Genomic DNA, 12,145 nt, shown 5'->3' with positions numbered 1-12,145 from the left:
GTGAGAAAACCTCCTATATTTCCAATGGTGGAAGAATGGTTATACAAACTATTATGTATCCATGATTTGGACAACTATGCAACTCATTAAGAATAAGTTAGATCTATATGTTATGTCATGGAAAAAAACTCAGGAATATATAAAGAGTGATGTCACATATGCAATCTACATTCGTCAAATAATACCATAAAATACTGTAGGAAATATTTTCTATAGATATATATATACACATGAATAAAATGCAAGTTTATAATTATATTTTAAAAGTCTGGAAGATAAGCCACCAACTGATATCAGGAAGGGGAGCGAATTAACGTGGTTAAAAAACAAGCTGGAAGAAACCTTAAAGATTATTTGATCCTGTCTTTTCCCAAATGAATTTCAGTAGTCATGAACATAACAGGAAAAGGCACATAGTGGGAAAGCTATTGCACTTTTAATGATCTTTAAATCCTCTGCTCAAGTGAAAATGATATTCTCATCCTAGTGCCCATGCGACCATTCTAATACTTATTGATTTCCTTTTTTTACAAAGAGCAAACCTGTGGCTCAAAAACAATAGGAACAAAACTCTAGCTAAAATTAATAACATTATATATCATATATACTTAAGATTACCTTCTACTCTTAGCAAGTAATACATTTTTCCATCCACTGTGGTGCTATAATATTTGCTTTTAAAATGGATTTACTTAAGTAAAATAGTGAGTCAATTAAAAATATTTAAAGGTATATATGCACATATATATTTCTACACAAATTTACAAGGAATATATGTTTGCAAAGAATACTTATACATATATTTATTATGTGTCTACATATTTTAGGATAAAGGAAAATGCTATTAAATAATAGTGCTGCAGGTGGTGCATAAATATAGCAAAAATCTCGAGGGGAAATGCAAATAACTGAAGTTACAGAAAGATTAATCTAATTAGCTTTTTATGTATAAATAAAGAAAATTAAATTGTTCCTACTTTCATATGCTTTTTACAATTTAATTAAATAATTTAATCTCAATGTTTTGATGTAAGACATCTGCTTTTAGATTAGTGGTATATATTATTTGCATCCATTAGTAGCTATGGTCTTACATCACTAAATTAAAAAATCCTATAATTTTAAAAAATTTTAAAGGATTTGGCATAGAGAGTTTGTTCAGACTATGAAATCATTAGCAGGGGAAGTTGGGTCTAGGTGGCAAATTTCCAGTTAAGGATCAAGATGAACATACATCATTACATAATGTGCTGGCCGTTACACAAAATAAGAATTACATAATCCATATTATTAAGGACAATGGGTGAAATTTACTGCTTAAAGATGTATCTTTGTGCTAATATTTAACATCTGTTTGCCAGGGTGGTCCAGGACTCAGAGGACCAAAGGGCCAACAAGGTGAACAAGGTCCAAAGGTAACGTTGTCTCTCTTTCTCTTTGCTTCTCTCATTCTTTCTCTCTCTCTCCCTGCTCCGTAACTAGACAATATAATTTTGGAGTTGAGTACTATTTGCCTTTTGCAATCTGAATGTCCTTACATTTTGATGAACTTTGCATCGAAGTCTTTCCCCTTATTCTTAAAGACTTGTGTTTTATTCATCAAAAAGAATATTTAATAACTTAGCAAAAAGAAAGTTTTCCGGGTCAAGAATAGAGTGCCAGCGTTCTGAGTGGTTTAGTCTCCAAGGTCGTTCTCTCTCTTGTACATTCTTTTCTTCCTTTATCTAAAAAAACAACATATTTTGGGGAGAGCACTGAATTCCGGGTAATTTCTCAGGTTGTAGATTCTTCCCTTCTTCCCACTGTGTATAATAGAATACACAGCTCTATTTTCCATTCTCACTGTCCAAGGCCACCAGGTGTGGTGGTTCAGGTTGTACAAAGTCACCAACCAAGAGGACCGAGCCATGCCAAGTCACATCAAGGCATATATTTTCCTACTTTGCACCAGGGCACCTAAGGGCTGGCAAAAGCCCAGCCACTAACTGAGTTCAGGCTTCAGTGTCTTCTCTCTGGCTTTTGGCAAATCTTCTTACTGGTCTCCTGGCTCCAGTGGCTTGATTTTTTTTTTTTTGATTGATTCTTTACATCTGCCCCAGATTCATTCCTTTAAAGTAGGTCTACCAGTCGGTGGCCTGTTAGGAACTGGGCCGCACAACTGGAAGTGAACGATGGGCTGGCGAGCAAGTGAAGCTTCATCTGTGTTTGCAGCCGCTCCCCAGCACTAGCATCACCGCCTCAGCTCCACCTCAGATCATCAGGCATCAGATATTCATAGGAGCACTGGTCCATGGTGCCAGGAAGGTTGAGGACCGCTGCTTTACAGTTATAGTGGGTCATATCATACTCTTAAAAACTGCAATCATATGCTTTTTGCCTTGACAATACAGTGTACCCTCCCTGGCATGAGATTCACAGCCCTTTACTATTTGACTCCCTGCCTCATTTTCACTATGTTCCCCCACATGATCTCTCTCTCCATCTTGCTTGACTTTACTGCCTCAATGTGGTTAGTTATTAAATTTGCAGAGTATTTATTCTTGGAGAGGAGAACATTGCAAAGTTTTTTACTATAAAATTGGAAACAAGTGAAGCAAGGAAGGAGAGAATGTGGGGGGAAATGAAATAAATGAAAGAAGTCTGAAGATAATTAATCAGGTATTAGCCAACTCAAGACTCGGAACAGAAGATATCTCCTTTTTTGTTTGTTTGTTTTTATTGACAATTGTTTTTATTGAGATTGAAGCACAGACTTGATGTATCTTACTTGGCTTCATCTCTTATGTACTACACGGAAGGCCAGTGGTTTGAAAGCTTCTTCTCTGATGGTGATACACCGCATTTTCCTTGGTTTAACTCAAGGGCAGTGCCACTGAGCGTGTATAGTCTCTGGTTCCTTCCTCCCAACACCTCTAATACCGTGGCCCTATTGTTTTTCTAACATTCTCACTGGATGATGGTTCTGATTATGAAGATATATTGGGAGTTCATAGATGTTTGATGATTTCAAGATTTACCCTTCTCCTCCAATAAGCCATTTCGACAGGACAACTACTGATGTGGTTATTTTTATATGATGATTTTGATGAACCACAAGTTCAAGTATGTAGTGGTTTTAGGAAAAAGTCTTGTCTACCAATGTAGACAGTAAAGGAACAGATAAACTATACTTTCCGAACGGAAAGCTCCAGTATGTGTTATTTTTTCATTTTGTGGCTTTGTATTTAAGTTGCCACAAATAGACAATAAAAATTAACAAGCTCAAAGCAGTCCTGTCTCTGATCTCTCCTAATCACTTTTGTGTCATACTTTACAAAATAAAATGGACCACCTACTTTCTGCCGTTCTATTCCAATCTTAATTCCTCAATGATATATAAAAGCTAAACTATTATAAATATTAAATAATATTTGTAAATCACCTCCATATCTCCTCCATCATATTTTTAAAAAATCTGCCTACCTCTCTCTCCCCTCTTCTTACATGTTTCTTATAAGAATAGTTTTCATTCAGTGCTTCTACATCCTCACCTTTTCTTTTTTGCTACATAAATATTCATAGCACTTTTGTTCACAATTGCAAAAAAAGCTGGAAACAATTCAAATATCCATCAAAAGGTAAATGGACAATTTTCTGTATATCCATGCCGTGGAATACTACTCAGTGATCAGAAGGAACATACTACTGAAACATGCTACTACATAGATGAACCTCGAAAACACTGCCTGTGAAAGAAGCAAAATGTTACCGAATCCATGGATGTGGTTTAATTTTTATCTTACTCGAGTTCTCTGCAGCACTTCACATGACTATCACGTGTCTATTTGAAATTTTCTCTTTTTTTGGCCTTTCCTATACCACTCTACTACTCTATTTATTTTCTTCCTAATTCTTAGGCTTTTGCATTCTTTCCCACGCTTCTCTTCCTCTCTTTTCTACCTGATTGTCATCTCATTTCTATCCATTTCCTCTTTCACTCTATCAACAGTCTCTTTCAATAACCTCGCCCACAAACACATCTTCAACTACACCAAAATCCATCCCAGCTCAGCCCTCTGTTGACCCCCCGAACAACTGGACATTTTTACATGTTTATATTCATACACTTAAAACTTACTAGATCTCAGGCTACACTCATTATTTACCCCCACTTCACACCATTTTGTTTTTTCTTCTGTATTGTTTACTCAGAGTAATGGATTCATCAGTCTCACATTTAAGATGATAACCCAGGTACTGGAAGCCTTAATTTATAAAATAGCTTTTGTTGGAGTCGCAGAAGGAGAGAAGGGGCCGAAGACTAGGTTGAGGATAAATAGGATTTCTGGGTCTAAGATTACAGAAATGTGTAGTTTTAGCCAAACCACAACCAGTTCCAGATTATAGAAGTAAAAGTTGCTAAAGTAAAAGGAATGTCTGGTCCTGAGAAGAAAGGAAATTAAATAATGTTGAGCCTAGGGCAGGTCATTCAGTGGACACTGAAGAGGCATAGGGTGATGGCAGGATCACGATGAGGAAGAAAACACAGGCTAGGTGCAAAGTCTTCAGTAAATGCAGAGGAATGCCCCCGAGGAAGGTATCAGACAGTAGTGCAGGTGGGGAGAGTGTAGTTCAGCTGGATGGTGTGAACCTTCACAAACCGGGAGGGTGGTCTCGAAGCGTTTATATCTTTTAGATTTGTTATGGAGTGTGGGAGGTCTAGGAACTCACATAATTGGCATAGCGTTTTCATTTATGGAAGCCAAGTATATAAAGTTGCTGCAACCCCTGTGTGTTTACTCTTTCGGTTTACTGATGACATTTTGCCTGGGAGGTGAATCATCTGAGGTTTGGTGTTTTGTTATCCCATGAATATTTCACATCTTAGGGAAAATTATTGAAGGAAATATACTGTACGTGCCCTAAGCAGAAATATCTTCTGGGTACCAGAGGGTCTAACTTACCCTCTGGGATGACTTTCTTCTCTTGTCTTCCAGGGACCAGATGGCCCTCGGGGTGAAACAGGCCCTCCAGGACCTCAGGGCCCTCCTGGGCCTCAAGGACCAAGTGGTCTCTCCATTCAAGGAATGCCTGTGAGTTTGTGTAAACATTCAGATGGGTTTTATTATTGTCACTTTTCCATGAGGTACAGAGAGTGAACTTTTGTCTTCTGTACCTTAATGATGAGTCTTGGCCACTGTCAACTCCTACAGATAAGAACTGAGAAATAAAAGTAGAGATCGAGAGTTCATTCATTACCCAATTTTTTTTGTTCGATGATGAGGTCTTTTATAAACACAGACAGACCTAGAGAATAAGTGTATCCATAAGCAATTTGTCTATAGAAGAAAAACAGTGCTTTACCTGTATTACACTTTTTCTTGTTTGATTTAATGGATATGATAAAATCTAAAAAGTAACAAATGTTATACAAATTTCAGTTATTCATCATGTATTTGTAGTGATTGTGGATACAGAGTCAAGGAAACCTCTTATTTATAATTATCTCAATGAGCATCAGAGAGCAATGCACTTAGTATGAGTTTTAGATTATAAATAGTGTACATTTTACAGCCTCATTTCTTTGTAAAGGCTGCCATTGAAAACAAATTTAATTCCACTCACTGATTTTTTCATTAATCTTACCATAGAGGCCTAGATTTATACAATAAAACCAATCTCAGTAATTAAGATTTGAAGGAAGCAGATCCTTTTAAGCCATTTTTACCAATCTTTCTGTGCATATGATATGTCTCCCTAAGAAGTTCTCTTTTCCAGAGTTATTTTCACATTTTGGAAAGCAGTAACATACCAGTTTGTACAATTACTACTAATAATAGGCATTTATTGAAGTCTTGCTACCTTCCAGTTTCTGTGTTTGCTTTTCCATTCTTATAAATTTCTAGCCAAAGCAAAACAAAATCTATATGGATAATGGTTTTAAAAATCTAAACTATAAATAATATTGAAATGTTACATTATGGGCTTAGCCATATTGGACTGTATATTCTGTGTTTAAACTATTCTGATATGTAAATGTTTAGCTCTATAGGAATGCTTGCATAAGTGGTATAGTATATGTGAGAAGTGAAATGTTGTATTTGGATGTTAGTATGACAGTAACTTAATGTTGAAAATGTTAGAACAGTTCATGGGAAAAAAGAAAAGGCTAAGAATTGACCTATGTGAACTTAACCCCGTATACTTTTATATATTCAGGGAATGCCAGGTGAAAAAGGAGAGAAAGGAGAGACTGGCCTTCCTGGCCCACAGGTATTATTTCTATTTTTTTAGTCTATTGCCCTCAGCTCTAGAGCCTTTCCAAGGGGAAAAAAAAGACAGTAGCTTCTGAAGTCAGTTGGAATCTTGGCTATATTAAAGACAGTCTTTAATATACCAGATGGAGGGTCTTGGGGGGCACCCTGGTAGAAGATATTCCTTTCCTGAGAGTAACTTCTGGGTTCTGAATTCTCAGTCATGAAGTCGTCACCTTTAAGCCATTAGGTTTGTTTGGAGGCCTTGATTTATTTAGGGAACTGGGTGAGAGAGTAACGAACCCATCTCCATGAAGCTGATTCTTTTCTTGTCCTTGCTCTACCCTAGGGTATCCCAGGAGGCATTGGTTCACCAGGACGCGATGGCTCGCCAGGCCAGAGGGTAAGGACTTGCGCAAGGTTGGTTGGCAGCACAGTATATTCCTCATCAAGTTACTCTTTGCTTATGGCAGGTTTCTATGCAAAGAAGTCAAACCAGGTGTTGCATTTCTTTTTCTTTTTTTCTTTTTCCTTCTATGTACATTCTATCTCGACTCAATTTCCCTTCACTGACATCTTCTACGTCCATTACTTTCATCAAAACCTAGAAATCTTCATCAAATCTCAAATTAGCAACACCTCTTTCTGAATATTCTCCAGGCACAAACCTCAGAGGAATCTAGACTCATATGAATCAAAATTCAAGTATTATGACAATCTGCAGTAGTCTCCATCTAATGTATGTAGATTATTTTTTTAACCTGTTCAAGTGGACAGTGGTGGAAGAAATTATAAGTATGTTTAGGAGAGGGATGAGGTAACACCTAGTGTTTGTTTAAGCAATGTCTTCACTGAGCCAGGTTCGAGGTTCTTGTCCTTAAAGAGTTGATACGTTATTGAGAAGAGATATAACCAAATAAGGAGCTATTATACTACATGCTATGATGGGGGCATTCACAGAGCTCCATGGGAGCACCAAGGATAGAGAACTAAGCCAGACTTGGAGGGTTGGTGAAAGCTTCCCAAAGGAGGCCGGGTCTCAACTGAGAGAGAGAAATTAGCCAGTTGCCTGAGGACAGAGAAGCTGCTGCAGTCAGAGAGAAGAGCAGACACAGCGGGGCGGAGAAGAAGACTAGGTGGGCGTCTCTAATATTGCACGCAGTTCAGTGTGCTACACTGGAGGTTGAAGTGTAGTCTGTGTGTGTGTGTGTACACGCACATGCACACATGCATGTGCACATTCACCTGGGTGTGGGGAAGTTCTCAGAGGATAACTCTGGAGAGGGACACACAAATTCACTTAAATTATCTATTTTTTTTCAGACTAAGGATCCTGAGTTTTAACAGGAAGTCATTAAATTTTTAGCGAGGGAGAGAGAAGCTGGTCTTCCCTAAACTGTCACTGATTTAGACATGTGGGCAGCTCCATAGATTCCCTCAAGATTGAATTATATAGAATGGCAGCTGCTTAGATCCAATCCATGAAGGACAACGCATTTGGCTTCCAGTGGTATCTGTGGTATAGCTTACCCACGAGGTTAAAAAACGACTCATTTCTCTGCTCAAACAAGACCTACCTTTTGGCTCAGGGTAGTTATATCATTCAAGAATAAGAAGATTGTTTTTCCTATAGAAACATAGGTGTGGGACCTTAAATTTTTTCCATGTTTTATTTTTACACCAAGCTTTCATTTGCTTAAAATTTCAGTTTAGTCTCTGCCCATCAAATTGAATTAGTCTACAAAGCATGGCCGGGTGAATGTATCTAAGGAGGCATTCTCTCAAAGTTAGATTTATGTAGGTTTCTTGTACATGTGGAAAGAGTGTCTAGAAGTATTTATATGTTTTGGCAAAGAGCTTAAGCTAAGATCCCGTGTGGTTACACACCTAGATTCTTTCGTGATTCTTAAAGCTCTGAAAATGGCAATTCTACTGATTTGGTTCAGTGAATTTACTTGATTTATCTATGCATGGAATCTAGTCTTGGCAAAGACCTCCTAATTCAAACATATTAGATTAGTGTTGAGATTGTTTGGTTTTGGAATTCTTTTTTTTTTTTTTTTAAACTACTATACCAACACAGACTTTTAATAAATATTTTGCTATTCCTCCAAACACGTTTTCTTTTATAAGACGAAAAGTCTTAGGGCTTTATTAAAGTGATAAGATAACTGTACATGGATTTTATTTTTCTCTCTCCCTCAATTTGGAGGTAAAACTTTCAGGGTGTGTCCAACGTTGAAAAATTCTTGTTTGGGAATGAACTTGCCTTTTAAAAACTGGTTTCGAGAGGATACTCATTCTCCGTAAGGCCATATTAGAAAAAAAGATCGTGGGAATCCTGCGACCATTGTTTTAGAAAAGATATTTGAGAGCAATACTATTCTTTCGTACAACTCTAGGGAGTGCTACTCACACACCATAAAATATAAGGGTTCCCCCCACCCTGGAATTGTATAATGTGGCTGCATATATGTTTTTATATCTTAGTATCTTATTTAATAAAAAATTGAGCACATACTATGTGCCATGTAGTAAGCACAGCCAGGAGAGACATGTCCATTACTTCCCCAGCAGGGAAGGATCTAGAAGAGCAGAGACCTTTAATATCTAAAGGAGGTAATTTGTAGACCTGGAGGAGATGGAAGAATGGGGTGGTGTTAAGGGCTTGATTCTTCTCCTGGATCAGGGGAACAAATGGGTCTTCCTCAGAGACAGTCGAAAGGTGGGTGCAAACAGTTATTAGGTGGCTCTGATCTATTTAGTCGAATATCTGGGGACTTATAGGAAGTAAAAGATTTAAAACAATTAGACAGTTACTCAACAGGATTGTAAAGGAAGAAGTCCAGAACCAACTGATGCGGTGGTGGGGGCGGGTCTAGGACCTGGAGCATCTCCACCAAGGCCCAGATTCCCCTGAGGCGGCAGGGGTGTCCAGGTCCCTGTGGTTATGCAGCGGGAGAGATGGTTGCTGAAAGAGGATTAAGGACAAACAGTTAAGATCATTCCTGCTCCACCTCCGTCATCCTACTAGGCAAATCTGCAGTCGGAGAATAATGGTAATAATGATGATAATAACTGGGCATAGAACAGACTGAGAGCAAACACCATGGGTGATGAGACTTAGCACTGAAATGCTCGAGAAGCCACTTTCAGAAAACTGCCCAGTTCAGCTTGAATGTCCAGGAAATCAGGAAGCTGAGATATTTTGTCTTTTATTCATTCTAAACACTTCAATGACTTACAGTTTCTGGTGCTTTCATTTCCCCTGAGTAAAACCTAATGTGGACACAGAAGGAGGAACCTGGAATAAACCTGTGTGTTGATGACCAGTCAGCGCTGCTAGCTCCTCTGAGCATCTCCAGGGCGAGTGAGTGAGCTGAGCTGTAGGACTCGTAGACTATTCCTTACAGCACATTCTTTCTTTGTCATCTTTGTCTTCTCTTATTAACAGTTCCCAGCTGACCCATAGAATCATAAGATGTAATAAATATTTACTGTTTTAACATAAAAAAAGAACTCAGCCGAACGCTACCACCATCACCTTAGGGAAAGGCTAGCACTTCTTTCCTGGGGCCGGTGCCAGTGTTACCCTCTCTTAATTTAGTCTGGAAGGAGGGAGAGCTTTGCAAAGAATAATAAAGGATATTAAACGTCTCCACTTTAAATGGGGAACATGTTTTCTAATGTTTCTAGCTTATTCTGGCTTTTCCCAGGGGACTCCGACTCTTAGAAGCAGCTCATATTCCATCCTGGGCCTGAGGCCATAGCAAGTCCAGCAAAAGTTGGACTTCTTCAATGGACACGTCTCAGCCTCTTGCTGGGAAGGCGACGGGGCACAATGCAGAACCACAGTTTATAAAGTGCAAGTTCAGATTTAACAGCTGATGGTCTTTACACACTCGGTTTTCATTCTGAGCCATTTCAACCAACAGCATCCTCAGCTTGTCTTTCTTTTCCACGATAAATCTTGCCACCTCCCTCTTGCGTCATTTCTCCTCTATTCTTGGTGTCTGTGACTCCAGGGCCCACCCCGTGATCTTCGAGCACCTGTCATAAGGTGGATTTCTCAGCCTCCACGTTGGGCATCCTGGTGGTCCATAGAGGAACTAGGAAGGACAGTCAAGGCATGGATGATAAGCATAAGAAGTGAGAGAGTTGAAAAAGAAAGAAAAGAAAAGCAAACAACCTCTTTTCTAGTTCCGAGGCTCACTTACTTCCAAGACCACCAGCTTTCTGTCAAACACTCCAAGTAGAAACTTTCAAAAATATTTTTATTTTTTAGTTCTCAGTATAGTTATATAAAAAGTCAGAGACAAGAAATAAAAATGACAAGGAGATATATATATATATATGTGTGTGTGTATATATATAATATATGTTATATATTACATATATATACATATTTTTATGACACCTGGAAGATAGTCATTCCTCCATGATATAGAGAGTATTCATTTTTAAATTCTAAGTAAATTTAATTTAAATTGCTTCCTTTCCCTTCAGGATACCGCTCAAAGTATCTTCATGCCGTTGCCATAACCACAACCTTTTTTTGCCTGATCTATAAAAGATGAAATTCTGTTAAAAAAAAAAATCCTACATATGAATTCTGCAGAACTTATGAAGTTTTGAGAAGCAGGATGGCCCAGTGGTGAATATCCTAGACTAGACTGTTAGCCAGACCTGAGTTTGAACTCTAACCATGTGAGACTGAGCCAGTTACTTAATATTTCCAACCCTTACTTTCCTCATCTGTGAAGTGGAAAAAATAATATTTGACTCCATGGAGTTGTTTTGGGAATTTACTCGTATAGAGAATTTCTATATAAAAATTCAGTATGAGCTGATATTAGTACTCACTCTTTTCAGTGTAAACCTAATGAGTCAGGACAGTATGATATATTATAATGCCTATACTTGACATATTAAAATGCCTTAGAATATTTTAAAGAACTATAAAAAAGTCTAAAGGAAAAGCAAGTAGTTTATTGTTGGTGTTTAATTTTCTTGGATTTCAAATCGAATAGACAGTTGGAGTATACTTCCTTTTTATGTGGGTTTGGTGTATACAAAGGCCATATTTGTGATGAATGTCCATTTCATCAAAGTGAGTTGGATTTAAAAATGTACTTGAGAAATTGAACTCGAGTCAACTATCTGGATTTAATTTCTATCATAAATATTAAACAGTAATGAGAGAGTCATCTAAAGTCTATTTTGTTAAATACTGAGATTCATGATAATTACCCCCTCGAGTATCTTCTTTCTTCAGAAGAGGAAATGTAACACACCATCACAAAACTAGTGGAGAGAATTTGATTTTCTTCTTCGTGGGTGTAGATAGGATTTTTTAAAACTGCTGAAGAACATTCTCACAGTCAGCCGTGGTGATGATAGTCTCTGCAATCGAGACTTGCCAGGTTGTTCGAATAAATATAGCAGCCACCACCAGAATGCATTACTGACAAAAGGCATGTGCTTCACAAATGTTATGTTCTCTAATCCTGGGAGTAACCTCAAATGCTAGGCCCTGTTACCACACTTTATAGACAAGGCATTGGGAGCTCAGAAAGCGGATGTCTCGAACGACGCCATATGCCAGTCAGGCTGCAGCCGGGGCTGCACTCCACGTCCGTGGCTCCCACACTGTATTTTTTGTTCCCACAAAACTGCATTAACCAGTTAATGGGATTTCATTAATATAAAAAAAGTATTCCACGAAGGTATTTAATAAGCGGGACTGCATCACTGACGATGTCTCACCTAGCATTTTTGGGCAGTGGGAACCCGGTTCGGGTTGCTCTCTTGGTGAAGTAGAAGTTGGTATTTGACACCTAAGAATATGTTTCTTTGATAACATTGCACCTTTACTTGGATACTGGTACATCTGGGCACATCTGAGGAGAGAC

General features: G+C 38.1%; 1 protein-coding gene across 5 annotated transcripts in view; it reads left to right on the top strand.

Annotated features, from left to right (window-relative positions):
* Positions 1–12,145, top strand: part of COL14A1 (collagen type XIV alpha 1 chain) — a 188,165-nt gene that overhangs the window by 137,067 nt on the left and 38,953 nt on the right. For all 5 annotated transcript variants that reach the window (XM_039854043.1, XM_039854044.1, XM_039854041.1 and 2 more), the window contains 4 exons: positions 1,362–1,415; positions 4,977–5,072; positions 6,199–6,252; positions 6,583–6,636. In XM_039854043.1, coding sequence (XP_039709977.1) covers positions 1,362–1,415; positions 4,977–5,072; positions 6,199–6,252; positions 6,583–6,636 — 258 coding nt within the window. The remainder of the gene's footprint in view (positions 1–1,361; positions 1,416–4,976; positions 5,073–6,198; positions 6,253–6,582; positions 6,637–12,145) is intronic.

Source organism: Pteropus medius, unplaced genomic scaffold, assembly GCF_902729225.1.
Source record: "Pteropus medius unplaced genomic scaffold, Ma_sr-lr_union100, whole genome shotgun sequence".
NCBI classification, from domain to species: Eukaryota; Metazoa; Chordata; class Mammalia; order Chiroptera; family Pteropodidae; genus Pteropus; species Pteropus medius.
The sequence above is the reverse complement of the archived record's forward strand: the minus strand, read 5'-3'. Positions and strand labels throughout refer to the sequence as shown.